General features: G+C 48.0%; 4 protein-coding genes and 1 long non-coding RNA gene across 13 annotated transcripts; 3 read left to right on the top strand and 2 right to left on the bottom strand.

Annotated features, from left to right (window-relative positions):
• Positions 1-372: 372 nt before the first annotated feature.
• Positions 373-10,494, bottom strand: LOC125986942 (sodium/potassium-transporting ATPase subunit alpha-3). 3 transcript variants are annotated; one of them, XM_049750901.2, is made up of 22 exons: positions 10,256-10,494; positions 6,589-6,702; positions 6,453-6,512; positions 6,185-6,388; positions 5,767-5,880; positions 5,427-5,679; positions 5,141-5,229; positions 4,885-5,064; positions 4,605-4,803; positions 4,295-4,539; positions 4,026-4,218; positions 3,724-3,899; positions 3,501-3,637; positions 3,275-3,425; positions 3,042-3,210; positions 2,819-2,973; positions 2,607-2,730; positions 2,388-2,533; positions 2,185-2,315; positions 1,932-2,033; positions 1,760-1,851; positions 373-1,654 (listed from the first exon to the last, which is right to left on the bottom strand). In XM_049750901.2, the coding sequence occupies exons 1-22, from the start codon at positions 10,259-10,261 to the stop codon at positions 1,626-1,628; spliced, it is 3,069 nt and encodes a 1,022-aa protein (XP_049606858.1). In that variant the 5' UTR covers positions 10,262-10,494; the 3' UTR covers positions 373-1,625. The 3 variants fall into 3 exon arrangements, with proteins under 3 accessions (XP_049606858.1, XP_049606857.1, XP_049606855.1); XM_049750900.1 differs by lacking the exon at positions 10,256-10,494 and adding an exon at positions 8,724-8,839; XM_049750898.1 differs by lacking the exon at positions 10,256-10,494 and adding an exon at positions 8,685-8,837.
• A 1,498-nt stretch (positions 10,495-11,992) lies between these two features.
• On the bottom strand, positions 11,993-18,848 carry LOC125986701 (cilia- and flagella-associated protein 69-like). Of its 4 annotated transcripts, XM_049750517.2 has the most exons (23): positions 17,526-17,664; positions 17,358-17,417; positions 17,195-17,260; positions 16,974-17,083; positions 16,819-16,895; positions 16,528-16,629; positions 16,261-16,413; positions 16,029-16,206; positions 15,755-15,878; positions 15,643-15,691; positions 15,443-15,564; positions 15,132-15,363; positions 14,828-14,992; positions 14,633-14,748; positions 14,443-14,561; positions 14,212-14,293; positions 13,953-14,145; positions 13,758-13,895; positions 13,587-13,663; positions 13,199-13,396; positions 13,049-13,135; positions 12,891-12,974; positions 11,993-12,760 (listed from the first exon to the last, which is right to left on the bottom strand). In XM_049750517.2, the coding sequence occupies exons 1-23, from the start codon at positions 17,604-17,606 to the stop codon at positions 12,608-12,610; spliced, it is 2,766 nt and encodes a 921-aa protein (XP_049606474.1). In that variant the 5' UTR covers positions 17,607-17,664; the 3' UTR covers positions 11,993-12,607. The 4 variants fall into 4 exon arrangements, with proteins under 4 accessions (XP_049606474.1, XP_049606476.1, XP_049606475.1 ...); XM_049750519.1 differs by lacking the exon at positions 17,526-17,664 and adding an exon at positions 18,711-18,848 and having other exon boundaries at positions 16,974-17,260; XM_049750518.1 differs by lacking the exon at positions 17,526-17,664 and adding an exon at positions 18,571-18,740 and having other exon boundaries at positions 16,974-17,260.
• LOC137839696 (uncharacterized) lies at positions 16,514-17,833 on the top strand. Its single transcript, XR_011085770.1, has 2 exons — positions 16,514-16,624; positions 16,886-17,833. It is a non-coding gene; the product is annotated as an uncharacterized lncRNA (long non-coding RNA).
• LOC125986702 (lysine-specific histone demethylase 2) lies at positions 18,284-23,884 on the top strand. Of its 2 annotated transcripts, XM_049750521.2 has the most exons (21): positions 18,284-18,452; positions 18,737-18,879; positions 19,456-19,577; positions 19,694-19,783; positions 19,858-19,969; positions 20,040-20,153; positions 20,218-20,256; positions 20,340-20,532; positions 20,605-20,789; positions 20,871-21,041; positions 21,114-21,188; positions 21,257-21,391; positions 21,465-21,636; positions 21,704-21,831; positions 21,919-22,050; positions 22,130-22,204; positions 22,265-22,381; positions 22,456-22,581; positions 22,658-22,780; positions 22,868-23,020; positions 23,170-23,884. In XM_049750521.2, the coding sequence occupies exons 1-21, from the start codon at positions 18,437-18,439 to the stop codon at positions 23,251-23,253; spliced, it is 2,505 nt and encodes an 834-aa protein (XP_049606478.1). In that variant the 5' UTR covers positions 18,284-18,436; the 3' UTR covers positions 23,254-23,884. The 2 variants fall into 2 exon arrangements, with proteins under 2 accessions (XP_049606478.1, XP_049606477.1); XM_049750520.2 differs by having other exon boundaries at positions 20,340-20,789.
• A 363-nt stretch (positions 23,885-24,247) lies between these two features.
• LOC125986704 (nucleolar protein dao-5) lies at positions 24,248-27,287 on the top strand. Of its 3 annotated transcripts, none has more exons than XM_068648886.1 (10): positions 24,248-24,582; positions 24,909-25,028; positions 25,097-25,180; positions 25,253-25,363; positions 25,510-25,659; positions 25,829-25,978; positions 26,053-26,202; positions 26,310-26,462; positions 26,534-26,665; positions 26,735-27,287. In XM_068648886.1, the coding sequence occupies exons 1-10, from the start codon at positions 24,549-24,551 to the stop codon at positions 26,785-26,787; spliced, it is 1,137 nt and encodes a 378-aa protein (XP_068504987.1). In that variant the 5' UTR covers positions 24,248-24,548; the 3' UTR covers positions 26,788-27,287. The 3 variants fall into 3 exon arrangements, with proteins under 3 accessions (XP_068504987.1, XP_068504988.1, XP_049606485.1); XM_068648887.1 differs by having other exon boundaries at positions 24,249-24,570; positions 26,307-26,462; positions 26,735-27,211; XM_049750528.2 differs by having other exon boundaries at positions 24,249-24,582; positions 26,307-26,462; positions 26,735-27,211.
• The last annotated feature ends 523 nt before the right edge of the window (positions 27,288-27,810 follow it).

Below are 27,810 nucleotides of genomic sequence, written 5' to 3'. Positions count from 1 at the left end.
CCGTGCTTGCGTGTGTGTGTGTGTAGAACAAGAGAAGGAATCAAGACAGAAGAGGTGACCTCTGTCCTCACTTAGAGGTGCGTGCAGCACCACTCACTTGCTCTGTGAGCCTTGTAATGGGATTCATGAAACACACACACACACGCACACGCAGAGAAGCAGTGTGAAGTCAAAGTGTCCAACCTGAAGCTGCTTCCCTTGCTTGATTTCAGCATGCCTTTTAACACCTCAACTCAAGGTGAAGCTCAAGACTGACAAGGCTCCCAGGTCCTGATGGCTCTCCGAGTAAAAAGTCAGAAACGGGATCAAGTTGAGCGTATTGTCAAAGATTAAATAAAAAAAAAAAAAAAAAGGACACTAGGACACAGCAGATGTCAGTAATAAGTGTTCACAGCGTTTATTTCCATTTCCATGACAGAAAAACAAAAAGGAGAGCAAAATTTTAAAAAAAAGATGTCTTGTTTTATTCCAATTTATTTTCAAACATTGTAGTTTTCTGCTGCTGTTTTGTTTCCACCGCTTCAAATCATGAAATGGGAGCGAAATCTCTTTTTCCCAGGACTCGGAACTTGGAAAGAGTTTGCAGCAGGAGTGGGCAAAGTGTGGCTCGCTGCATGAATCAATACGGTTGTTCTCATAAGTTTACATACCCTGGCCGAGTTTGTGAAATATTGTAATATGATTTTAGGAATATAACAAAACACGGACATTGTCATTACTCTTTTTATTGCTATGTTTTGTTTTGTGATTGTGCTATTCTGAAATGTTTGACAGTGATGAATTTGGATCCCATTTAAAAAAATAAAATCCATGCCTGATGACTCACCAACATTTGCCCACCCCGGCCGGGTGCTTTTACAAGGACGGCGTGTGTCACCAACAAGACAAGCATCAACACGTATTGACGGGTGGGGGGCGCATGGGGCCAAGATGGAGGGCTGAAGAGGAGGGAGAGGAGGGACAGACGGTGTGCTTTGTCACGTGCCAATGAAAACAAACAGCTCTGACACTCACAGATAAAAATATTTAAAAAAAACAACCAAAAAACAATAGCCAGTCACTCATTTGTTAAAAAACAAGCACAAACATTGTGGAAGTTTTGGGGGGGGGGGGGGGGGGGCTGGTGACACGGAGGAGGGGTTTCAAACCCCAAACCTCAGCACTGTGAGGCAGGTGTGCTATCCACTCCGCCACCAAGCAAAACAAAAGGTGCTCAAACCTCGCACCGAATTTCTGACAAACAGCGCGGCATCGACGGCGGCTTTGGGCGCCATGGCAACAAGCATCGGCACAATGGCGGCGGTTGGCAGTTTCGAGCTGAGTGTTGGACAAAAAATATGACGGCGAGGATGCGTGGCAACATCCTCTCCCTCTCCGTCATTGGTCCCGGCGCCATCTCTTTTGTTTTTGTTAGTGAAGAAGATGGCGGAAGAGTAAACATCGGCAGCTTGTCACCGTGGCAACGCGCACTTCTCTAAATGTAAACAACAACAATGGACGCCACATTGTGGTCTAGCATTTGTACGTGGGGTGAGGGGCGGGGCTTGTGAAAGGGTGAGGAGGAGACGAGGGGGGGGGGGGGGGGCTGAGGAGGGATGATGCGACATTTATGATGTTTTGATAATTTAATAGTATGTCTCCCTTTCCACCCATCCTGAACACACCACAAGAAGAAAAAAAGAGAAGAAGAAAAAAAACAACAGTGTCAGCACTTTTAACGATGAATCGCAGAGTCCTTCGCACGCGCGTGTGCACTTACCTCCAGGATTTCGGCGCAGGATGAGCTTTCGGATCTCATCGTAAACAAAGATGAGGAAACTGTACGGGAAGGCGCAGAACCACCAGCTGGCCCTAAAGAGTTGGACCGTTATTTCAAATTAGCCAGTGTGCCAATTCGCCGTCTCGCCTGTTTCTCTGGCTGCGTGGCTTACTTGAGCGGGTACATCCGTAGCGCTACGTCCATGCCGGGGCAGTAGGACAGTAAGGCGGCCAGAGCCGTTTCCTCAAACAGGCCGAAGATCAGAATCTTGTTCCTGCGGAAAACGTAAAACCATGGTGAGAGCAATGACCTCACAGAAGATGTGGAAGGAGCCAAAGGGTGGCTGAAGGAGCTTGTGAAAGAAAGCCCTTTGCTTCCACCTGGTGGCTGCTGATGGAAACTACAAGTCCGACTGATGGACCAACCTCATGCCCTGCTGGAAGACGGAGTTGCGTCTGGTCTTGCAGATGATGACGTCAGCCCACTGCACCACCACGATGCTGACGAAGAAGGCCGTGTGGCACGTGAACTCCACAATCTTGCGCTGCTCGTACGTCTGGGGAAAATGGAAATGTTGCTCGATTCCGCCGCATTGACACAAAAAGAATATTTCTGAAGCGGCTCGTACCCATTGTTGGCCGTAGCTGTCCTCCAGGTCGTTGTTGGAGCGGTCGTCCCAGTTGAGGCGAATTCCCATCAGTACGGAGGGCCGGAAGCCGTTCTCTGCCATGATGACGAAGTAGGCGAAGAAGCCGCCGAGCGCTTGGATCATACCTGAAGACGTGGACGCAGAACGGGTGAGGTGGCGGGCGAGCGATGAGCGGGCGGGCGAAAAGCAGCCACCCACCGATCTGTCCGTAAGCGATGCTGATGAGCCTCTCGTTGACCAGTTTGTCTCTCATCGGGTTCCTGGGCTGACGCTTCATGATGTCGCTTTCGGCCGCCTCGTACGCCAGTGAGATGGCCGGCACCTGTCACATGGTCACATACTGACTTAGATATATTCATAGAACTTAACGATATGAAAACAGGTGACCTAATATTTTTGTCCATTCTCACCATGTCCGTGCCCAGGTCGATGCAGAGGATGGTGATGGTACCCAGAGGGAGCGGGATGTTGACCAGGATGAAGAAGAGGAAGGGGGTGATCTCGGGGATGTTGCTGGTGAGCGTGTAGGCGATGGACTTCTTCAGGTTGTCAAAGATGAGGCGGCCTGCGAGGACCAAATGGTTCACGTGGGCCAACATCGGCTCTCCTCCTTCGCAACCCGCCGCCGCTCACCTTCCTCCACGCCTGTGACGATGGAGGCAAAGTTGTCGTCTAGCAGGATCATGTCGGCGGCTTGTTTGGATACGTCCGAGCCGGAGATCCCCATGGCGACGCCGATGTCGGCCTTCTTGAGGGCGGGAGAGTCGTTGACGCCGTCGCCCGTCACGGCTACGATGGCGCCCTGGCAACGGCGGGAAAATTGGTTGTGTTCATTCCGCCCTAAATTTAATTTGCTCTCGCCGTACCTGTCTCTGGCAGCCTTCGACGATGATGAGCTTCTGCTGAGGTGAGGTTCTGGCAAAGACGATCTCCGTGTGGTTCCTTAAAATGTCGTCCATCTGGTCTTGGTCGAGGTCCTTCAGGTCTGTCCCGTGGATCACGCAGGCTTTGGCGTCCCTACGGCGCCACACCGGGACCGTTCACCGCAAGCCTCGGAGTGCGGGTGGCCGCCGTTGGAGGCTCGTCTCTCACCTGGGGTTCACCTGACTCACGGGGATGTTGAGACGCGCGGCGATGTCCTCGACCGTCTCGTTGCCCTCGGAGATGATGCCCACACCCTTGGCGATGGCCTTAGCTGTGATCGGATGATCGCCGGTCACCATGATGACCTGAAGAAGAACCAACGGGTGAAGCAAAGCAAAGCAAAGCAAAGCAAAGAGATGCGAGAGTGAAAACGGAGACGGCGGGCGCTCACCTTGATGCCGGCGGAGCGACACTTGCCGACAGCGTCGGGGACGGCGGCGCGGGGCGGGTCGATCATGGACATGAGGCCCACGAAGCAAAGATTGTCCGTCTGGAAGTTGACATCGTCTGTGTCAAAGGCAAACCCTTTTGGGTAGGAGTCCTCTGGGAGGAAGAGGTGGCAGAAGCCTGCCAGGGATCATAGAAGACAACTTGAGATGCTTGGGGGGGCTTTCCCAATACTCAAAAGTCCAAATCCATTCCTCGAGTCGTCAAATGTGTGCGTAAAGCTTAATAAATGTTGAGAAAGTTTACCCAGCACTCGCTCCCCGAGGCCTCCCAGTTCCAAGTAAGCGTTCTGGAAGGCCTCCTTCATCTCGTCGTCCATGGGCTGCTCGCGGCCCTGCAACATGATGGTGGAGCAGCGGTCCAGGATCCTCTCCGGGGCCCCCTTCATCACCAGCAGGTAGCGGTTCTCCGACTCGTCCTCGCTCTCGTGAATGGAGAGCTGGCGACCGACAAAGTACAACTTGCTGTTCCAATGTGTGGCTAAACTTGCGGCCAATAAGCCAATCAGTACCTACCTGATACTTGTTGGTGGAGTTGAAGGGTATCTCAGCCACCTTCTTGTTCTTGTCCCTCATGGCCTTGACGGTGCCGCAAGACAGCTCGATGCATTTGAGCAACGCCGACTCGGAGGCGTCGCCGGCCACCTCGCGCTTGAGGATGGGCAGCGAGTCCTGGCCGGCCTTGAACACGGCGCGGTTGCACAGCGAGGCGATACGGGCCAGGGACACCCAAGTCTGGGAGCTCTTGTCGAAGGAGGAGCCTGAGCGGGCGGATGAGAAGCCACTATTCCGACGAAGCTATTCCGACTCAGAGTCTCGGCTTTACCTGACTGGTCCTCGGTCGTGTCGGCCTCGTGGATCTGGTTGTCAAACCACATGTGAGCCACCGTCATCCTGTTCTGGGTCAGAGTGCCCGTCTTGTCCGAGCAGATAGTAGAGGTAGAACCTAGCGTCTCCACCGCCTCCAGGTTCTTAACCAGGCAGTTCTTGCGGGCCATGCGCTTAGCAGTGAGAGTGAGACACACCTACAGGGCAGAGAGCACAAACTGGGTGTTAGCCTTGTTGCCAAGTCATCATTTACACTCTAGTATTGGTGTGCTTGCGACCGTGACGGTGGCCAGCAGGCCTTCGGGCACGTTGGCGACGATGATGCCGATGAGGAAGATGACGGCCTCCAGCCAGGAGTAGCCCAGGACCAGCGAGAGGACGAAGAAGGTGACGCCGAGGAAGACGGCCACGCCGGTGATGATGTGGATGAAGTGCTCGATCTCCTTGGCGATGGGAGTCTGTGCAAAGCATTTCCGGAGGGCGAGATGAGATGATGAGGTCATTGCACGGTGCTGAGCCGAGCGACCGGCTCACCTTGCCGGTCTCCAGGCCCGAAGTGAGGGTGGCGATGCGGCCCATCACGGTGCGATCGCCCGTGCACACCACGATGCCACGAGCTGTGCCTGGACACAGGATGGAAGGGCAAGCAGTGTTATGCAACCAGATGAGGGCGCCAGATACAACTTTATGCAGCCCTCCTTTTATTGACCACTAGAGGGAGCCAGTGTACCACAGTAGAGAGTCACTTCTCATATATGACATCATAAAGCTTCAGTCAGGGATGTGAGAGGAAGTCAAAGTACCTACAGGTGCTTCTTACCTTCCACACAGTTTGTGGAGAAGAAGGCGATGTTCCGGGTCTCCAGAGGATTTTCATGGGTGCAGTCCGGCGACCTGGTCTGAGGCTCTGATTCGCCAGTCAGAGAGGAGTTGTCCACCTTGCAGCCGTGGGAAGAGATGATGCGGAGGTCGGCGGGGATTCGGTCTCCCCCCTTCACCTCCACCAGGTCTCCGGCCACCACCTGCTCGGCATTGATCTGCATCTTCTCCCCTTCGCGGATCACCAGCGCTTGCTGGCAACACACAGGCAAGCGGGAGGGAACACTGACTTACTCCGCCTTTTCCAGTCATCCATTAATGTGCGCTGAGTCGTGAGGTACCTGGGGGACCATGTTCTTGAAGGACTCCATGATCTTGGAGCTCTTGGCCTCTTGAAAGTAAGAGAAGCAGCCGGTGATGATGACCACGGCCGACAACACGATACCGAGGTACAACTGGAACATACAAGGGAGGTCTTGGGTTAAGACGGATCTCAAATCTCCTGGTTAGAGATCATGCCATGATGGACCAAATGTGTCCACCGGTTGCCCCTCAGTCCAACATGCACTGACCCTTGAACACCCCCTGATAAGGAGGCCGTGACATATAACAGGAGTCTAACTGCCCCACATGACCCGCCGCTGCCATTTTGTTCACAAAGCACTGCAACGCACTCCATCTTCTCCCGCGAGGAGCATCTGCCCTCGACTCAGCACTTTAGCAAGCCCGTTCGCCGGCTGCGTTGCACTTTGCACTCACGTTGTCCCCGGCGGGCTCGTCCTCCGTGGCGGCCTGGATGGCGTAGGCCAGGAAACAGAGGATGGCGCCGATCCACAGCAGGATGGAGAAGCCGCCAAACAGCTGGCGACAGAACTTGACCCACTCCGGAGTAGTGGGCGGTGGGGTCAAGGCATTGGGGCCATCTCGGGCCAGGTACTCGGCGGCCCTTGCGTTGGTCAGACCCTGCACCAGGCACCAAAATATGTAAGTAACTGAACAAGGCACTTGAAATCTAGCAAGAACTCACCTGGACGATGTCAGTGGTGTACTTCCTGCAAACTTCCTCCACAGACATTTTGTGCTCCGTCTACAAATTTCAAGCGGAAACGATTGGTCAGTTTCAGCCAGGGTCATCTTACAATGTGAAGTGCTGAGATACTTACAATGGGGACTTCCTTCTTGAGATCGTCCATGCCCTTGCCTCCTTTCTTCTTGGGTGACTCCTTCTCGTCCTTCTCCTGCGTGGTGGCCACGCGGTAGCTGTCTGACCTTCCATACTGTCGATCACAAGAAACATTTTTTTTTTGTTCAATTAAATAAATGTATAGTTTATTGAATAGTTCAAAACTGTGTTCCTATGGCAACCTGTTTCGACATCTACTCATTGTGTCCTTCATCTTCTTCAACGGTATAAGCTACACAACATTGTGATTTTTAGGACAAGTCGTGCGTGCGTGCGTGTGTGCGTGTGTGTGTGTGTGTGTGTGTGTGTGTGTGTGTGTGTGTTTGTGTGTGTGTGTGTGTGTGTGTGTGCCATCTGTCATCCGACGTCCCGCAAATTACAGCTGTTTACTACACTATCAGATTAAATGCAGTGAACAACAATAATCCCGAGCGCCCCATTCACTTTGTTCCCAGTGTCCAGCGTGCACGGAGTCTGAACCATGAGGACGGCCGGGCGTTCATTTGCATTTTAATCAAGAATTTCCATCGCAAGAGTCCGTCTGAAAACGTTAATATGATCACGTAGAACAAGCGAGGCGCCTTGGCGGAGATCCTATCTGCTACTGTGGCAATTTAGCGCTAACGAGGCTCATCAATTGTGCGGATTAAATCACTCATTTGCATACTTTGAAACCATTATGGAGCATGTAAGGCGGTACGGTTAGGTTTGAATTGCCGTCTATGTACGAGCTGGCAGGGGCTGTTATCGTTTTGGGCAATTTTCCAGGCGAGCAGCAGGCCTAATGAAGTCAAATTGATCAGAACGTGAGCACAAGTAAAGCTGTAAAATTTCAAACAGGCACAGCTAACTCCCCCTCGCAAATAATTCTCGTGCAAATTGTTGAACTTTTTTTTTTCCCCCCCAGACCAATATTACTTCGAGTACTCACTGAGATCTCCCGCGTCAAGTACTGACGAGGAGGACTTAATGTCAGATTTATTCAGTGATTCACAGAAGCCAATCACGTTTGTCATATAGAACCAAGACAAGTCAATATCTGGCAACATCGTTGGGATTGCCGAGCGGTGGGCGCTCGATTCTGATTGGTGGACGGTCGCTGTCGCCATCACGCACGCAGACGAGTCACAGATTACACACAGATCAGTGGAGCAGTCGACCTAGAAACTGCTATATGGATGAGGGAGGGAGGGGGGGGAGGGTCCTCTATAATCCATGCTCTCCCCCCCCACCCCCTGCCACGTCTGCTTTTGACTCCTCGGGTCCAATCACAAAACTGAACGGCAATCCCGATGACGACTACATTCGAGGAACAATCAAGCATTCCGCACGGCTGCAGAGGTGAAGCGTCGCCGCCAGAAAATGGCATCAACAGGTGATTGACAGCTAACAGGGGGTGTGATGTTTCCCAGCAACATCCAATCCGCAGGAGCTGGAATTTCTTTATCCATGTGCAAACGTGTGTTATGTAACGCAAGTGTATGGAAACGCCGCTAAGGCCTGACGTCACGGCACAGGGCCGCAGAGAGCGAGTGAGCGTTTTCATCGATACAAAACTCACACACTCGTACTCGGATGGCAACCAGATATAGATAAAATATTGACAAGTTACACAACGTGCACAATGAACATTAAAAAGGCCGGGAAGTTAAAATCAGGTTTCATCAAGCACCTTGGTTTTTATGTTCATATCTAATGATTAACTCTGCTGGTTTGAATCTACATCAAATGTCTCCACAAAGATGATGACGTGTGTCAAAGATAACAAAGACATTAAACAAAAAAAATTATGATAATAAACCTCAAAGGCACTTTTTCCTCCTGCTGCCAAATAGACTTTAAAGTGGCATCTTTGGGTGAAACAAAAGTTGTTTTTTGAAATACTCGTAGATTAATCGGTTATCAGAATTTTTATCTGCAAATTATTTACATCATCATAAAAAATCCATCTGGGTCAGGCCTTCATAATAAGATTAATTGCCATCTCGTGGATTTCATTCATTTGTACGCTTACGGTGTTTCGCACCAAATACGGTAATTTGTTGCAAGGCGAACATCAACACGACAGATGCTTACTTGGTCTCTACCCGTGTCGTGAGGGGTCGCGTGACTGACATTAAATACGTTCTCGCCGCGTTGCAACTTGTGTGACGGCTCCCTGGATTCCCGTCGTCTTCCTCCGTCGGCCATTTTCTTTCCTTTATTGCCTGTGTTGTGGCGCAATGCCTTATGGGAGGCCTGGCTTGTTTATTATTATTTTGTTTCAAAGGGAAGTCGCAATATATTATCCGTTCTACACGATTGCCAATTTTATTCCTCAATACCTCTGAACGTTTTCCCACCTCAAGGTGACTCGCCGTCTGCTCGGCCCTTTGCCGTCGCGCCAACGCCGATCCCAATCTGACCTTTGCCCGAGCCTCATCACCATCATCACCCGATTGATTGACCTCAGATGCCTCGTTACTCCCGCTCGCCCCCTCCTCCAGAGTAAAAATCCCTCACAGTATCAAACTGTCGAGTTAGCCTCGAGCGAGCTTGCCGACAAAGCGTGACAGAGCGCCGCAACTTCTCCGGCCTGGCCTGAATGCTCTCTCATCCCACGATTCCAGCTTGCCGCCTCGAATCGGGCACGGAGACGATGACTACACCAATCGCACTGCATTCGTTGGACTGCATGCAACGGGACACTCGCTAGACTGCGTTTTTAGCATGATGACTGTCCGCTGGTAGAACATTGCGCGAAACCTGTCAGGCATAATGTTTCGTCCCGAAACTCCAGGACAGAGAATTCATTATTTTAATCATATCAATCCATCTAAGAAACCACTCATAGATGGTGCGCCGGTAGGGGAGACAACAAGAACTTCAATACTTGCACATGGGTGTGTGTGTAGGGGTGGGGGGGTAATGGGGGAGATGTCCCGCACATACACATGATGCAACATGTAACCATCGCTTTTAAATCATTTTAAAAAGGCCATTTATTAGATTTGTTTTCTCAAGGATTGTAATCATTTGAACACCACATTGGGCAATTGCATGTTTGAAACATGCCCCATTTTGCCACCCACCTTACTCACCACACATCACTCCCTTACATTATTTTCTGTGGGGTTAATAAAGATATCAGAACAAAGCCGCCATTGATAGCAAGAAATCGAAAACCATTTTCATTGGCTTTTGGCTATTGAAAACAATGAATGATTGATTAGGAATTGGAAAATGAGATCATAAATGGAACTTGGGAGGGGGCACCCATTTTGTCATCATGGGAATCACAACCTTCATCCAGTATGTTACAAATGCTGACAATGACGGGAACGGCTTGCAAGCCTCCACCTGTTATCACACACACTTTGACTAAATGGCGTCCCGCTGGTTAATGGCGGTTGGCTTTTTTTTTCATTGTTATGTTGCTATTCATGACTAGAATCTCGACAGGGGGCTTTTAAACGCAAATATACCTGCAAATCTGCTTAGTGCTTATAGCCAATAAATATGGTTTATATAAATGCTCTTAGAGTAACGGGTTACTACAGTACACCGCATGTAAATGCTGCAGATTGCCTTATAAATGTGGCGCAAAAAGCGGGTCGGAGAGAAAGCTGCAAGACAATTTAAAAAAAACGTGCAAATGTCGTTCTTACCCCCATTTTGGCTCTCCTGTGAAGTGAGGTTCGAGCAGGTGGACTTAATTGTCCGTTAAAAACAAAGAAAAACTCTTCAGGTGGGCGAGGGTAAAAATTCTCCCTTCACTTATCGGCTACAGCTTTATGGAGACGTAGAAAGTGTCAAAAAGAATTGTTGGAAATAAAATATCAGCACAAGAGTCCAAGACGGACACGTTCTTCCCCTTCGCGCAAATGATGCCGCTGGAGAAAGTAGCGCCACGCAGATGTTTGGATGCCGTGTCCTTCCGCGAAGCTGCTCGCCTCCCCAGATTCCGCGGAAGAAAAATAGAGCATCAAAATCGTTTTTTAGAAGCACAGTAATGGAAAAATAATCCTAGAAATTTTAAATTGAAAAGGAGAAAATATACTTTAAAGCACATAGGTGGCAAAAGTACTATTCACACTGAAATAGCATAAAAATACTGGTGAATTTAAGAAGTAAGCGTGCGTTACTTTTAAGTAATATTGCCCAAATAAACCTTAGCAAAACATTTTCAAACAAACAATTATTGAACGACAAGGTTGCACTATGTAGTTGAACAAGTTTACTAAAATATTTTATTGAGGATAAAAAGTCCATTTGCCACAGTAACTTATTTTCGCATAACGTTTGTACTTTGGATTTCCCCTGAAAGACCCATCTAAGTGCAGCCACTGTGGCTACAAACTTGACCCAAAGAAAATAGATTAATCTGCTTTAAAATGGCTGACATTCATGAACATAATGACAAAAGATGCCATGCATAACAGTGAGCTTTTATTTGGCCATGGTTATTTTCCACCTGCTGTGGAGGATTAGGCAATTATATGCATGTTTTTACATCACACAGACACACACACATGACCTGCAAAGATGAATGAGAGGCAAACATGCCTTCTAAAAGGAAAACGCGAATACGTGTGAGGTGAGATGAATGGAATCAATATCCGGCGCCATCATAATTACACCATGGCCTGATTTCTCTCGTGTCGGCGCTGCAGCTGCTTCATCCTTCATTTCTGAATGGAGTAGAGGGGAACCCATGGCATGAAAAGCCACTTTGGAAATACTGCACTTGGTAGCATGCAAATATTTGTCGCTCATTAAAATCGGTGTTAAAAAAAAAATCTGTCAAATTCTCCATCTTTTTTTTTTTAGAACTGATGTCAAGGACACAACATAAAGCCGGAATCCCCACTTCCCTTAAATCCCAAAATTGACATCGTTTAATTTTAGACTGCTTCTATAAATAAACTCAATCTATCACTCACACACAAAAAACACACACACAAACACTCCGACGCAATCACTAATGTTCTTATAGAGCGACTGAGAGTAAAAGACGGGAAAGACTGTTGCCTGGCAACCGCATCCAGACTTTGCAGGTCATGTGACAGACACGCACGCACGCACACAGGAGATGATAAACAAATATCGACTGTTGCTGCGTTGTCCCACAATGCATTTTGGTGAAGGGTCATGGTAAAGTAAGAGTGAGGGCTTTTGATGTTCCTTTGTTGGGATGAGCTAAAAATAGCATTCATTTATGAATGGGGATCTGCTGGAGAGTGGCCGATGAGCACGGCTCAGCACCTTTCCCAGGATGCATTGCAGTAGTGCCTCATTAGTCCCAGACAGTTAAGATTACCCTCTGGCCATTATTTTCAACAAAAAAATCAAATTATCTTTCACCACTGAAATAAATAGAAAAGCCATTAATCAGTTCCAGAAGCTAATAAACATCAACAGGATTTTTTTAATTGGAGGAAAATAGCACACTACAATATTGTAATGTAAAATAACACTAATAACAAATGTAGGGAATTAAATTTGTGCATCAGGAGTTCGTTCAATAAGGACTGTGTGTGGTGCGGGCGCTTTGCCCACTAGGGGGCAGTATAATGCATATATAGATTTGATGATGAAACACTCAAGACCGTCACAACTGAGCGACAGTAATGTAAATATTTTTTCATCCGTAGAGCATTCACCTTCACGGGCCCCAATCTTAGTTTGGGCCCCCAGCCTCTCCCATCGATAGGACAAGTGAGCAGACCGGGGCAGGCTCCGATTGGTTGCCGGCGTGCAGCCTGTTGCTGGGCTGTTTCCATGGAGCTGATATCAGTCTTTTTGGCTCTCCTCGCCTCCTCCTCAGTGTGAGGATTGTGCTGCTGGGTGAAAACGATGTCTGCGAGGAATTCGGCTTTCAGGGAAGCACTCGTGCGCAAATTAATGAGACGGAAAGAAACGCGGCGGCTGGGATTAAATGTCAACACGGCTGAGATTCATCATGTAAAATGTCCTATAGCTAACTTGAAAGAAAAAATAGAATTTGGTCTAATATTTGATCAGTCAGGGAACGTGTTGAAGTAGTGAGGCTCCCGTGGGGCACGCAAGGCTTCCTCGTGCGCTGCCGCCATCACAGGAGTTTGGACCACCTTCAAGTTGACGCCGCCACGGGCATCGTTAATCCTGTCCGCCAACAATTTCCCGATAAAAATCTGCAACAAACAACAATAACATAAGAAATTCCAACTCTAGTTAACAGCACTTTAAAACAAAAACAAAGTACATGGAACCAAAATAAGTCACATAGCAAAGGAGCATTGTATTTTGGTTTTGGTGTCAGACCCCTTCATGGCGCTGTCCCAAATCCTCCAGCGCTGGTTCAGGCCTAATGGACTCTATGTGTTTCTGCCTCTTTTCTTTGATTTCCTGCAAAAGAGCCAAAATGACTCCAAGAAAAAGCCTTGGGGACTAAGGAGAAATGCTGAAGAACCAAAACAAACCTTAAGGATGTCATAGTTGGATGTCTTGGAGACAAAATTACTCCACGACTTGGCTGTGAGCTGACGTTGCTTCCAGTGAGATTTCATCTGCAAAACAGATAAAGCAACATCACGAATCTGCAGTTACACTCGTCAATCATTCGTTCTCACCTCTTCATACATAAGTTCTTCTTCCCTGTTGGCCTCCTCGTCATGTTGCCGCAAGATTTCCTCCTGTTCGGCGACCACCGCCTCAGCCGTGCGTTGCGACATCTGCTGGGCAGAGAGTAGAATCTCCAGGTCCGGCGTGACGGGCCGGATGCCTTCCAGGCTCAGCTCACGGCTGATCTCATCCCACACCTCGCTCACCTGCGTTACATCATCAAATACTTATTTGGGCTTCTCTAGTGGATGAGTTTTAGGGTCTGGTGTTTAGGGCTCTACAATTGAACAAATGTCAACAGGTCTATGGTTCTACCAAATATGGTGCATTTTCAGCCATGATTTGGCAGAAGAATAATTCCAAGTGAGGATACTATACCGGCCGTTTTGTTCTTACCTTGAAATCAAGGTACCTTTTGACGATACTCAAGGTCACTCTGTCCCTTAAGGACAATCCTGGAAGATCCTCAAAACCTGCACAAGATGGTTTCACAGTTATGAGGATAAAGTATTTGTGTTTGATTGTTTGACCTGTTCAATTATCAACCATCGTTTGGATTGGCTTTACCAATTCTGCAGAAGGTCAAGTAAATCTTGGCCAGCAGGTTTTCTTGCATCTCCAGCACGACGGTGCTGGTTGTATCCAGAGTCGACATCAGCTCAGCGTCATCCACCTTCCGATGGGCCAGGACGGGCTCCTTCGGGTCTGAGTGTAGTTAGGAGATGTTTGTCTGTTATTTGGCGCCGCCGACTCAAAACAAACCTGCAATCCCGCCGTATTGGTTCCGGTTGACTCCAAGATCCTCCTCCTCTCGCCGCCACAGTTGCAGCAGGAGACTCGGAGCCGTCCGGCCTCCGCCGTCGCTCCAGCTCAGAATGTGAAAAATCGTGTTCCGGTTGTCGCACAGCTCCAACAGAGTGGACAGGACCACGCAGTGAACACACTTGGGACTCGACTGAAGGAAGAATAGAAACGGTTAAAACTCAAATTCCTGGACCCGGGATGGGTTTGGGTTACTTACACTGAGTAGGTCGAGTAAAACCAGCACCCCATCTTGGATTAGGAAGTAATCCTCTGTTGTGTAGCAGCCCACAATGCAGGTGCTAAAGACGTCAACACAGCATTCAATTAATTTTCAGTCAACCTCACTCGAGCCCACGTACCCAAGACCCCAACTCCCAATGGTGACCCTAATTCCAACATTTCTTCAATCAGCAATGGAGTAAATAGCGTTAGCTTTAGCCGCACTGACCGCACGCACACCAAGGTCGAGAGGAGGAGCTTGTTGTGTCCCAGGCCGCTGTAGAACATACTGGCGCCCCTCCTCAGGAAATGGACCATCATCTCCACGCCCACGGACCCAAACAGCTCCTGCCGTGCCAAGGCCGGGCGCGTCAGTCTTGAATTTTCTGGGTTTTCAAATATCGACAGGTCCCAATCACCTTCCTGTGCATGTTGTTCTCACAAAGCGCCGAGAGGATGATCAGCATGTCGGACTTCATCTCCACGGTAACCGCATCCTCATCGCTGGGGCTCGACTCCAGCCGTATTAGAAGCTCTGAATGGGTGAGATGGTGGACATGTAAAGTGAGGGCTAATCCTAATCCCAATCCTAAAAACCAAACTTTAACCATGACCTAGAAGCAGATGTATGGTCCCCTGGTCGCACAGGTCCTGGTTGAGGTTCCTGTCATCCAGCGAGGTAACAGATCTCATCAGTCTGATGGAGTATCGCATGTGAGCCTTCTTGCTGCCTCGGCCTCCGGTGGCGTGGAAGCTGTGACCTTGACCACAGTAGCCGTCTGGAATCAAAAAGCAAATCGAGATTGAAGGCCCAGGAAATGACCGCAGGGGTAAGCGAGTCCGAGTCGAGGCTAAAATCTGAGAGTTGGTGGCTCGAATGCGGCGACACTCACCTTCACCTTGACGGTGGGGTCTTACCTTCCATGACGCACCAATCCAGAAGGTGCAACAGGGTCACGTTGCCATAACAAGACATGTAGTGGTCCAGAACCAGCGGCGCCAAAGTGGCGAGGACTGCCAGAGCCTGCAGCTGAAGCTCCTCCATCTGGACGGACGACCAGTGCCGAGACCCCGATTTTACCTCGGCGGAAGCGACGGGTGGTTTGGCCAGGGTCAGCAGGGCTAGTATCACTTGTTCCTCCTTGAAGATCTGCACCACAAACAGGTCGGCATCCATGTCAAGATCTACCTTGATATGATTTGACGTTTGAAGAACAAGAATCGGCCACCGGAATGATTGCGGGATCTCTGGACATGACAAGTAGCAGATTTAACAGCAGCTTCTTCATTTGTAGGTCTTCCATATTGTACGTCAGCTTCAGCTTGCCCACCAAACTAGTGTCACTCTTCACTGAAATGGAAGCATGGTAGAAAAGATGTCCATCAAATCCAGAAGGAAACTCTTGGCGTGGGTGGCAATTTGCCTTACGTTCGGGAAACGTGCTGAGCGCAACGAGCTGCCTGGCGAATAGGCTCTCCTAAAAAGATCATCATTAGATAATCAATTGCAACAAATCTATTGATCTGAAGATGTGGCTCACAATGAGGAAAGCGCAGGAGCTCTCAGCAAAGAGGGTGGTGAGCACCAGCAGATCGTTCCGGACTTGGAGGTCAACGTGTCGGGAAGTGTTGAGGAGAGCGTGGATAAATGCTTCTTTTAGAGATCTACAAGATGCAAGAAAACACAAGATGAGACTTTTCCAAGATTTTCTGGTCACTAAACAAATAAAAAAAAAGGGGTAGGTGGGTTTAGGGTTACTATCGGGGTGAGTAGTTTTAGGTTTTATGATCTTTGTGAGGTTGAGTCCGACATACATGGCGCATTCCACGCTGCTTAGCTGGGCAGCCACTGCGGCCTTGTTGCCACTCTCCAAAAGGTTCCAGAGGATTTCCGAGGAATGGAACAGGATCATTCCGGACGGGTCGGGTTCGTTCATGCGCAGACAGATGCTTTCGGCCCCTTGTGCGCTCAATATTAAAGCGCAGTTCATATCTAGAGATACCAAAGTAAGTCCTACAGAAAAGGATGGCAGCTTGGGTCACTGACCAGATGTGCTGGAGAGCATCTGAAGTGTTTGCAGGAGCAGGAGCTTGATGGCGGGCTGCTTCTCCAGCGCCGCTACGGATAGGAAGAGCGTCTTGGCCAGATCGCTACGCTCCAGAAGCTGAAGTCGGTAGCCGGGGGACGTCGGTTGAGGCCCTGCGAGAATCAAGGCTCGTCAAAGCAGATCCAAACCGTTCTCGGGTTGCTATATTAGGTACACCAGCCAATAAGATCCAGGCCATAAATGTCGTTTTGCAGGTGGGACCGTACCGTCAAGCGGCGCTTTGTCTGGAACCGAGATGCTGTAGAAAGACTTGACCGACTCCACGACATGACGCCTCACATCGCCGTCCGACACCTTCATCAGGTAGCCTGCGTGCGCGCGCGCGCACACACACACACACACACACGCACACACACACACACACACACACGCACACACACACACACACACACGCACACACACACACACACACACGTGTCAGTTGGACTCAAGAGAAACCCTTCATCGGTTACACTGTGGACTCGAATGTGAGCATGAAGATGTTTGTGCTGGAATACCAATGCGAGAGAGAAACTGCTTGACATCTTCAGCATAGTTGAGCTCATCCGACACTCTCTCTTTCAGGAAGGGAAGCCTCAGAAGGACGAACGACAACATTTTGTCATATTCGGGAAACCCGACGTCATTTGAAAACTCCGGGAACGCTTTCTACCTGGAAATCTTCAGAGCCTCGCACAGAATGCCGCAAAATTCCGGGTGCTTGTCGGCCTTCTCGCCGCAGACTTTGAGGATCCTTGTGATGATCACCAGCTCCCTCAGCAGCTCGAAGATGTCAAGGAAACCGCAAATCCCTTGAAAAAAAAAAAATCTGACAGTCGTGCATGGTGGTACGTGATCCCACTCAGAGGGAAAAGTTGACAAGAGAAAGGATACAAAGCCGTGTTGTTTCTTCTTGAACAGCTTCTTGAGCACAAAAAGGTGCCTCTCATGCATGTGGGTCTAAAAATATAGTGTTATGAATAAAAAAAAGTGCCACCCTCATCCCCCACCCCTTTGCACACCACTGCAAATGACATAGAATGTGCATTTGACTTACTGTCAAGGGGTCTTCAAGCAAATTTATCACCTTGCCAAGATCGAGAATTCTTGGACAGACCTAACAAGCAATAAAGATTATTTGGCTGACATCATACTGTTTTGACAGAGGTCAATTTTACAGTGCACTCCTGCAGGCTACAAAACCCAATACAATTTAAATAGTCACCTGCTCAACATGGTCTGGTCCTCTCGGCCGGACAACAGCAAGCTCCGATTTCTCTCTATGCATAACTTCACATGAATCCATTTTTGATTGAAAACAAAACTTGACTCATTCGCAGCATTCAACTCCTGCCATAGTTTTCACCGATTCACTCAAAACAACGCCTGAAAATGTGTCAAAACACGCCGAATGTGGCAAAAGACAATGAATGGATGGAACTATTTATCTCATGGGACATTCTGTCAAAACAACCTTGATGAAGAACTTGAATATAACCGATGATCACGTAAACATCAAGTAGTTGTCAAAAAGCTGCTAGTGGTGCGTTCCACTGTAAATCGGAAATTTCGCTTTCACAATCGTAACATAAGACAATGAACACCAATATCAACACGGAAAATATTTCTTTTTTAATTTTCTGTTTAATAATTTTAAGCGTGTTTGGACTATGTCATCTGTGTTTTATCTTAATTGTATTCATTTCATGATTTGTTTTGTTAGCCGTTAGTTTTTTTAGGAAAATAAATTGCTTCTCCCGTTATCTTGCGTGATAAAATTTCACACTAATAGCACCCTATTATTTTAGTGACGTACCACGCCTTTTGTCCTTTCGACAGACGTGAAACTGACGCGTTCACCACCTTAGTTTTCACATTTCCAAAGTTCTGAAAGGCACCACGGTTTGTTTGGCTTGCAGTCGTCATGGTGACAGACTACAGCTACGGCGAACGAGAGGAACCAAACTATACTTCGAAGGATAACGCCCATTTCCTGTCTAAACCGGTAGTGGTACTTCTGCAACAACAAACGATGCGTTTAACCCCACCAAAACAATAAAAAGGCGACCTTTGAATGGTAACAGAAGAATTGAAATAATACAAGTCTAAATCCAGACGCAATACGAGTCCAACAACATGCTGTCGGACGCAGGTCAGTGAACCATGTCAAAAGCCAACGCTGCTAGCCATATGCTAAACGTGCCCCACGAACACAACACGGCCGATGTAAAGAGCTCAGTTGTGTGTTTTTATGCATTTAAGTCGCTCACCTCGCGAGCATATTTGTTGCAACATATGCATTTGTGTTCACTTCTCACGCCGGGACCCTTCAGACCCACCGCGTTGTCTCTTAGCGCGGCAAGCAAAAGCCAAGGTGGAGCACTTTCTTTGTTGTCATCATGTCACTCACCACGAGCTGGGCTTGTTGTTAATCAGACTACCCCGGCAACGGCTCTGGGGCACGGCGAGCCAAGAGAAAGAGCTCTGGGGAGTCTCCAGGTGACAGCCAAGCCCTGCGATCATCCGGGAGGCAAACTAACGTCCGGGTGAAACGGGCCAATAATCCTCCACCTGGACAGGTACGGTGGTCGACCTACCGTCAATTGTATTCTAAGCCTCCAGTTACCTAACCCGGACATCTTATTGCTATAGGTCAAGGCAAGTAGTTTTAAGGGTGACTTTAGTAATCACACAAGAGTCTGAAAGAACTTCACAGGTTCACAAAATTACCCCCCCAGCAGCAACTTCAAATCATTGCCACCTAAAAGAAGGGGAAGGAGAGAGGAGAAGGCAGCGGCAGTAAAACAGGCCAAAGTCCAGACGTCAAAGGGTGAGGCAGGGTAAGAGACTAGTTGCAAGCAGCACCGGTGGACAAGTGGTTAGTCGATGAAGAATTGCAACAGCATCACTTTGGTCATGGCCAACTAACCCGTTATACACAAATGCTAGTCGACAACCATGCAGATTGCTTTTTCTATCTTAATGTGGATTTGTGATGGAGCTCCGTCACTGGGATCTTGAACATGTCTATTTCCATAACAAAATGGGTTGCATTGCTTTTTCTATCTTAATGTGGATTTGTGATGGAGCTCCGTCACTGGGATCTTGAACATGTCTATTTCCATAACAAAATGGGTTGCTTTGTGTCCTTTCAGAGCAAAAGAAAAGCGACGGACACCGAAGAGGAAGATGACCAGTCAGAGAAGAAATACAGGAAGTGTGAGAAGGCAGGGTGCTCGGCTACGTATCCCGTCTGTTTTGCAAGTGCTTCTGAAAGGTGCTTACGTGGATCACTCGCCTTGCGTGTGATATATCGCTAGGATGAATTATCTTAATAAATAACGATAGTGCCCTTGAGTAAAATTTCCATTATAGGTTCTCTTTTTGACTCAGGTGTGCAAAAAATGGATATACGTCGCGCTGGTACCATCTGTCCTGCGGCGAGCACTTTTGCAACGAGTGCTTCGATCATTACTACCGAAGGTAAAATTCTGCACCCTTAAATTTGTGACTCTCGTTGATTCATTTTCATTTTTTTTCTCTTGCTCTTTCCCCAGTCACAAAGATGGCTACGATATTTTTTCCGCCTGGAAAAAAGCGTGGACGAGTAACGGCAAAAGCGAGCCTAGCCTCAAAGCCTTCATGGCGGACCAGCAGCTTCCCTATTGGGTACCAAGTTGGCAGGAGCACGTACGTCGTCGTGGCCGCTCCTCTCAATGACGCTGGGATGTTCTTATAGGTGCAGTGCACCCAACCCGACTGCAGGAAGTGGCGCCAGCTGACGAAGGAGATCCAGCTTACCTCCTCACTGGCAGCCACCTACCGCTGCGGGATGAAGATCAATAATGTCAAGGTAAGAAAGCAGAAGTTGTGTGGATGGAGAAGCAATCCGAAACATGCGTCTTGTTTGTGAACAGAGCGAAGGCCCCGACCAGTGCTCCCAGCCAGAAGACCTGGTACCCGTAATCCGTCCTTTTTAGCAATTGACTTCCAGCGAGGTGTCCAGCCTGACCTTTCACCTTTTCTCTGTTTGTGTCAGAGAGTGGCGGAAGTGACGGACAGCTGGTGGCACTCGATGCTCATTTTGCCACCGTTGTTCAAAGACAGCCCGGCCACGCCCTTCCTGGCCGCCTACTATCCCGACTGCGTGGGGATGAGTCCTTCCGGTTCTCCCGGCGGCGCCTCGCTGAGCGAGCTGAGGGCCGACCACTGCAGAGCCGCCCAGCCCCAAAGTACGTATGCGCGGACATCGTCGTCATTGGCTTCCTCTGATTCGTCTGCGGTGACCTTTGCCCTCTGCTCAGTTGCAGGCATGTGTCCGTACTTCCAGCCTTTCTACCAGCCCAACGAGTGCGGCAAGGCTCTGTGCGTCAGGCCCGACATGATGGAACTGGACGAGCTTTACGAATTCCCCGAGTTCTCCCGCGATCCCACCATGTATTTGGCGCTGCGTAATCTCATTTTGGCCTCCTGGCACAAAAACTGCAAGGTAGCAATGACGCCTTCAACTGTGTCAAGGACAAAACCAAAATGAGCAAAACAACTTTTTTTCTCCCACCATCTGCTGAAGGAGGTGCTGACGGTCCAGAAGTGCGTCCTGCACGTGGTGGTGCGCGGGCTGGTACGTGTGAGCTGCGTGCAGGAGATGGAGCGCGTCCTCCATTTCATGACCCGCAAGGGCCTTGTCAACACAGGGGTGCTGGCGGTCCAGCGCCCCCTGCTGCCCGAGAAGTATCGTGCGGTGAGCGCCGGTTCCGCCTAAGAAAGTTAACGCAACGATAAGATGAGTCACGTGATTTGATGATGTTTTCAGGAGAACGTCATTGTGATCGGCGCGGGGGCCTCGGGGCTCGCCGCCGCTCGCCAGCTGCACAACTTTGGCACGCAGGTTTGCGACCTTAGATTTGACTTGTAAGATTCGATTTTTGTCTGAATGTTCCACTGAACTGCGTCCAGGTGTTGGTGTTGGAGGCCCGCGAGCGAATCGGAGGTCGCGTGTGGGACGACACGACCCTGGGCGTCGTTGTGGGTCGGGGCGCTCAGATCGTAAACGGTTGCGTGAATAACCCGGTCGCTCTGATGTGCGAGCAGGTCAGCGGGAAAATGTCCCCAAAAGTATGGAGAAAAACTTCAAGCGTCATGACCTTGTGTCATGTTCACGCAGATGGGCGTCGGCATGCACAAACTGGGCGAGCGCTGCGAGCTGTTTCAGGAGGGCGGGCTGGCCACCGATCCAGCCATCGACAAGCGCATGGAGTTCCACTTCAACGCCATTCTAGACGTGGTGGCCGAGTGGAGGAAAGACAAATCGCAAAGCCAAGACATGCCGCTCGGAGGTGCTCCAGCCCACACTCAAGCAAATCCATGAAGAGAATCTAAAACTTTTTTTTTTTTTTTCCACAGAAAAAGTGCAGGAGCTTAAAAAAAACTTTCTTCAGGAGTCTGGCATCCAATTCAGTGAGTTGGAGGAAAAAGTGCTTCAGTTCCACCTCAGCAACCTGGAGTACGCCTGCGGTAGCTCTTTAAACCAGGTCAGAATCGTCTCCTCTTTTGATGGATTCCATTTTCCACAATATTTTGATGAATCGATTTGAGTCGAGTCTTATTCGTGCCTGCAGGTTTCCGCCAGATCGTGGGATCACAACGAATTCTTCGCGCAGTTCTCAGGAGACCACACGCTGCTCACCAAAGGCTACGGCACGCTGCTCCAAAAACTAGCCGAAGGCTTGGACATCCGCAAAAACTGCCCGGTGGCAAAATCATCTTCTTTGCACAACGACAGCCATGTTGGGAAAAGTGATGTTTTTTTTATTTTCCAATTTGTTTCAGGTGAAGACCATTGACTACTCAGGCGATGTTGTCCGAGTAACTTGCTCCAATGGCTCCCAGTGGACAGCAAAGAAGGTAAATTTTAAAAAGTCTTCTTGCCAATACCGAGCTTTGAAATGTTTTCCCTTCTTTTAGGTTCTGGTTACAGTGCCGCTGACCTTACTGCAAAAGAATTTTATCCAGTTTGTCCCACCGCTTCCCGAGAGGAAAGTCAAAGCCATCCACAGTCTGGGAGCAGGCATCATAGAGAAGGTTATATTTTTTTTGGGGGTGCAAAAAACGTTATCTTGCACTTTTAGAAGTAAACTCTCAAACGCCGCCAACAGATTGCCCTGAAGTTCCCGTACAGATTCTGGGACGACAAGGTCCAAGGAGCCGACTACTTTGGTCACATCCCGCCCACTCCCGACAAGCGAGGCATGTTCACTGTCTTCTACGACATGGACCCACAGGTTTGTGTGTTTATTTATTTTTGGAATACATAAAAGCCCATTTGTACCAATTGATGCATGTGTGCTTGACGTACAGGGAAAGCAGGCCGTGCTCATGTCCGTCATCGCCGGGGATGCCGTCGCCGCCGTGCTGGACATGCAGGACATGGACGTAGCGGGCGAGTGCATGAAAGTTCTGCGAGAACTTTTCAAGGAGCAGGTCAGAATATTTTGCTGTTCTGGAGCTACAAATGGAAATGGACATGAATATGGGGCAAAAAAACGTTTTGTTCAACATCCCTGACAGGAAGTTCCAGAGCCTCTGCATTTCTTGCTTACACACTGGAGCAAAGACACCTGGTCGCAAATGTCCTACAGCTTCGTGAAGATGGGCGGAAGCGGTGAGGCCTACGATATCATCGCCGAGGATATTCAGGGGAAATTGTTCTTCGCCGGCGAGGTACGAGAAGCTGGCCAAATCTCGTTTGCAGAGTACTGGTCTTCATTGTGGATTTTTTAAAAATTACAGCGGCGTATCAATTGTTAAACCAAGAAAAATTCTCAATTTTTATATTATTTTTTTTATTGCCCCTACTTTTTTGTTGCCAGGCCACCAACCGACACTTCCCACAAACCGTGACCGGCGCCTACCTGAGCGGGGTCCGAGAGGCCAGCAAGATGGCCGCTCCCTGAGAGTCCACGGAGCGTTGGTAACACGCCGGCATGGACGCACTGGCTGAAGCACCACCAAATTGTGATTAACACACTCACACACATGCGTTAACACACTTGAACCACCAAAGGGCTTCAGCGAAACTTTGCTACTCATTCACACCATTTCGTGGAAAAAAAAATACTTGGACCTGCTTGACTGGAAGCTTCTGAGAATCAGACATGGCTTAATTTTCCATTAACCAGCAAGGCTGACTCGAGTGGTCATTTAAAATCTAAAAAAAAAACCTCTCCTTTTGCGTGTGTTTTATATACGGCTCGTATTGTGATTGTGCCTGTAAAACATTTCATGTGTAGAAGAAGAGTATGTCTGTTCTAGCACTTTCTGTTGATGCTTATTTTTTTAGTAACAAACTCTACTTTCTCAGGGATGACATCAGGACAAGCAGTTAAGACGAAAACCATGTTATCCGTTACGTATTTGTCCCTGAATTTATAAATGGTCAACCGCACAAGAGTATTGTCGCCATCTCTGACGTCTCTGGTGTTTTTTTTTTCTTCCCATTTTGGCGCTTAGTATTTATCTGCTTTGCTGTGTGTGTGTATGTGTGTGTGTGTGTGTGTGTGTGCAATAAATTGTGCTGCAAACTGCCATAGCTATCTTCCTTCATAGGACAGTTTAAATTGAACTGGGCGATATACTTTGTCATGAATCGAGTCATATAAACATGCAATGAAAAAAATAACATGCAATCAAACAAAATGAAACTTGCCTATACATAACCACAAATTTGGTAAGGTACAATTAACCAGTGCTTGTCATATTGTTACCATTCATGCAAGTGATTAAAAGATTAATAATATAAAAGCAGTAAAACATGACAATTGCGAGAAAAAAAAAACCCAAACAGATTCAATTTTGCATTTTAAAATAGCAAAATATTTTGAGATTCCCGTTTCGCAAAAAAGGGACAAATTTCATCACATTAAAGCGACACGCCAAAACACAACCATGAGCCCGCGCAGTGACGTCATAAAAAAGAGCCCCGAACGTCTCTTCAAACAGCCGTCAGCGAGCAAATCAAATGTTATCAGCGAAGAGGAGAAGGTTAACTTTGCTGTAATTTCAACGGGACGAGCCTCTTAGAATCTTCCTGTCATTTTCGTCATAACAAGTCGAACAATTTAGCTAAACTATTAAACGACAAGAACGCCGGGTAGGCAGGGGACGAGCATTGCGATACGTCAATTAAGCTAGTCGAGGTTTTTCAGGGGGCAATTTTGGATGAGCATCTTCACTCCCGGTCAGAAACAAAATGGAGCGCCGCGTCACGCTACGTAAGTCTTCAGGTAGTCATACGTCTACTTGATTACATTTCGTTTTTGCGTCATTGAATATGCCTCAAGCAAAGGCAAACGTGCCGCTAAAACATCCATCCAACCATTTTTATTTGGTATTGATCCTAATGATCAATTTTCGTCTTCCCTCTGTACGTCTGTTATAACTTGCTAATGAAACTATTAATTCGAATAATCAATTTTCTGTTGTTGTATTGGCATCAAAGATGTAAAAAAGTGAACACTGCTATTTTTTTTGTGAGAAGTACACAGCCAAACCGACTAACTTTTTACTTTCTTCTACCCCGATGGATGTTGTGGTAAACGTCGATCTGAAGGCAAGGACAACTCCACCTCTGATGACGACGCTCCTCTCTCGAATCTCGCGGTGAAGCAACCCAAAAAGGAGAAACAGTCCACTGAGGACGCGCACAGCTCCAACGCCGAAGACAAGAGCGGTGAGCGCCTCGGATGCTTTGTATCGTCGTCTTTGTCGTGTTCTGACCAGCTCTTGTTTGCTTGCCAGATGATGAGCCGCTGATTAAGATGAAGACTAAGAAGAAGGAAAACAGACAACCCCTGTTTCATGGCAAAAAATCCAAGAATGCAGGTTAGACAAGTTGATGATTGATTTTTTTTTTTCTATTGGTTTTAAACCTTTTCTTGCTCGTAATCTCAAAAGCGGACGACAGTTCTGACCACGGTCCTCTGGTGAAAGCCAAAGCGCCAACCAAAGCTGGCAAGAAGTTCACAACACCAGCCAAGAAATCAGCTCAACCAAAGAAGAAGAAAGGTGATAAACTGTGGTGAACCTTCGCTAATGCAAACATTTGTGAATAGTAGACATCTCATAAAAATGTTTTTTATTTTCATTATTCAGTGGTGCCTTGTTCCAGTATGTCTCTGATCAAGTCACACATGTCGCTTGTCCTTGTCTAGATGTTCTAGATGAGGACCCAAGTTCGGATGATGAGCCTCTGAACATCATTGCCAAGAAGCTGAAGGCGCAGCAGAAGGAAAACGTGCCGGCGGGGACCTCCGCTCAAGCCACCGAGGCCACATCCAAAAGGAATGCTGCCAAGAAAAGAGGCAAGTGACAAAAAAAAGAGATATTTTTTTTATTTATACATGAGGACTGTTAAAAAAGCTGCGGTCTAAAGATTTTGAAAAAAATTCAAATTCAAATCAGCATTTGACTGTGTCATGGTACAAAATGTAAGCAAATGCGCTCTTGGTTGACGCACGTTTTTCTTACCAGTGAAATACAAGGAGTCTTCCAACGAGAGCTCGGACGATGACCCGGTGGCGGCCATCATGAGGAAGAAGGCCATCGCCAGTCGGCAGAAAACACCCGCTGCCAAAAACAGCAAGAAAACCAGAGCTAAGCGCGCCAGCGTCGCGCAGCGAGGTGAGGCTCGGACAACGGCGGGCTTCTTTTTCAGCGGCGACATGTCCGATTTTGAAAAGAGTCTCCGTCCTCAGACGACAGCTCCGACGACGTCGGCGATGGTGACGATGATGATGTCCCCCTGGTGAACGTCATCGCCAAGCCGACTAATCCGGCGGAGGACAAGAAAAAGGGCGCAAAAAAGAGCGGCGTGGCACAAGGCAGTGCTTCGAAAAAGAGGCGAGGTAGGAAAAATGATTTAAAGCGATGTGTTGAAAAGTTATTCAACCTGAGGCTGATTTGGCTCAAATCTGAAGCCCAAAAAATAATCCACAAACTGTCTCCTCAGAAGCAGGTCAGTCTGACGAGAGCTCGGGTGACGAGGCCCTCATCAATCTGGTCAAGAAATCTCAAACGGAGAAAAAGACCAAGCTGAAGAAACAGCCCTCGGCTCCCAAGAAGCGAACTGCCACTCCCAAATCCGGCAAGAAGAAGGCAACGGCAGGTAACGCAAAGATGAGCTCATCGAAATGGGTGGTGGAGTCACCGGAGTGAAGCTCTCTGACGTTTCCTCAGGCGCCAGCTCAGATGACGAGCCCTTGACGGAAGCCATCAAACACCCTCAGGTGACCAAAACGCTCCGCATCAAGCTAGAGAGGTGCGAGATAAAGGAAGCCGCTGTCGTCGCCGCCACGGCAAGTCAAGCAGGTGAGTGCCAAATCGCCCGTTCGAAAATGCCCACACGAACGCTGACGTCCTTCTCGTGCATCAACTCAGAATGGCGGTTGGCCAAACAGCCAAGCGAGAAGCTGGAGGAAAGTTCTGAGTAATCGTCAGCGCCAGGAGAAAGCATTCTTTTTCAAAACGGTTTGTTCAAAGATTCTGTTGGGCGAAGACGCCTCCTAAACAGTGTTTCATGTTGAGGACAAAAAAAAAAAAAAAAAAAAGGTGTTTTATATGTGAATGAGATCAAGGAGTCGATTTTGTTGGCTCCACTTTTTTTACTTTGGGACCAAACGCAATTTAGTTTGGGTCCAAATGTCAGTTTTGCGCTCTTGTGCACAGAAGCATGTTTATAAAATGTCATTTTGCCATTTGTACCAGTTTTGTTTTTCCATGAAGTGAGTTTGATTCAGATTGTCTACCACTGGAAAATGTTGAAGTTGCACACTAATGCTCTTAATATTTTTCATGAATTCAATGTACGTTCAGCATGTTTAAGTGTAAAATATAATTAAATGTGGATTAGATGTTTCTTTTTCTTTAACTGGCCAAAACAGGAGGTACATGTAAGAAATAAAATTAAATAAAAACTAAACACCTGTGAGAAGCTAGCCCCCCAGCCCAGGCAAAATTTAAGGAAAATAATCTGTTTCGTTTGTGCTTCGTTTGTGCAGCAAAAGATTTCGTTTGTGCTGCTATGTTTTTTTTTAGTTTTGAAAGATTATTTTATAGGTAATCCAGAGTTCACCCAGCCCCCCATCTGCTCCAAATGAACCCAAAATGGTACAGTTCGTTTGTGCAGCAAAAATTTTCGTTTGTGCTGCTCCGGTTTTGTAGATATTACACATTTATTTTCTGCCCATGCTGTCACTCAACCCCCCATTTTCCTCCAAATGGACCCAAAATGGTACCGTTTGTTTGTGCTGCTACGGTTTTGCAGATATTTATAGCGATGGCGTCACCGTATGTCGTCGCGAATTTCAAGCTCCTGGGATGCTCCTGATGCAGGACGAATACAAGGTAAATATGTTCTTGGTTTTTTTTTCTATTTCTTTTTTTAGCTTACAGAAAACTTTCACTGCGGGAAATGGCTTTTAGTACGAGGATATTTCTGTCATTATGTTTTTATC

Source organism: Syngnathus scovelli, chromosome 19, assembly GCF_024217435.2.
Source record: "Syngnathus scovelli strain Florida chromosome 19, RoL_Ssco_1.2, whole genome shotgun sequence".
NCBI lineage: Eukaryota > Metazoa > Chordata > Actinopteri > Syngnathiformes > Syngnathidae > Syngnathus > Syngnathus scovelli.
Note: the sequence above shows the minus strand (reverse complement) of the source record. Positions and strands in the feature narration are given on the sequence as shown.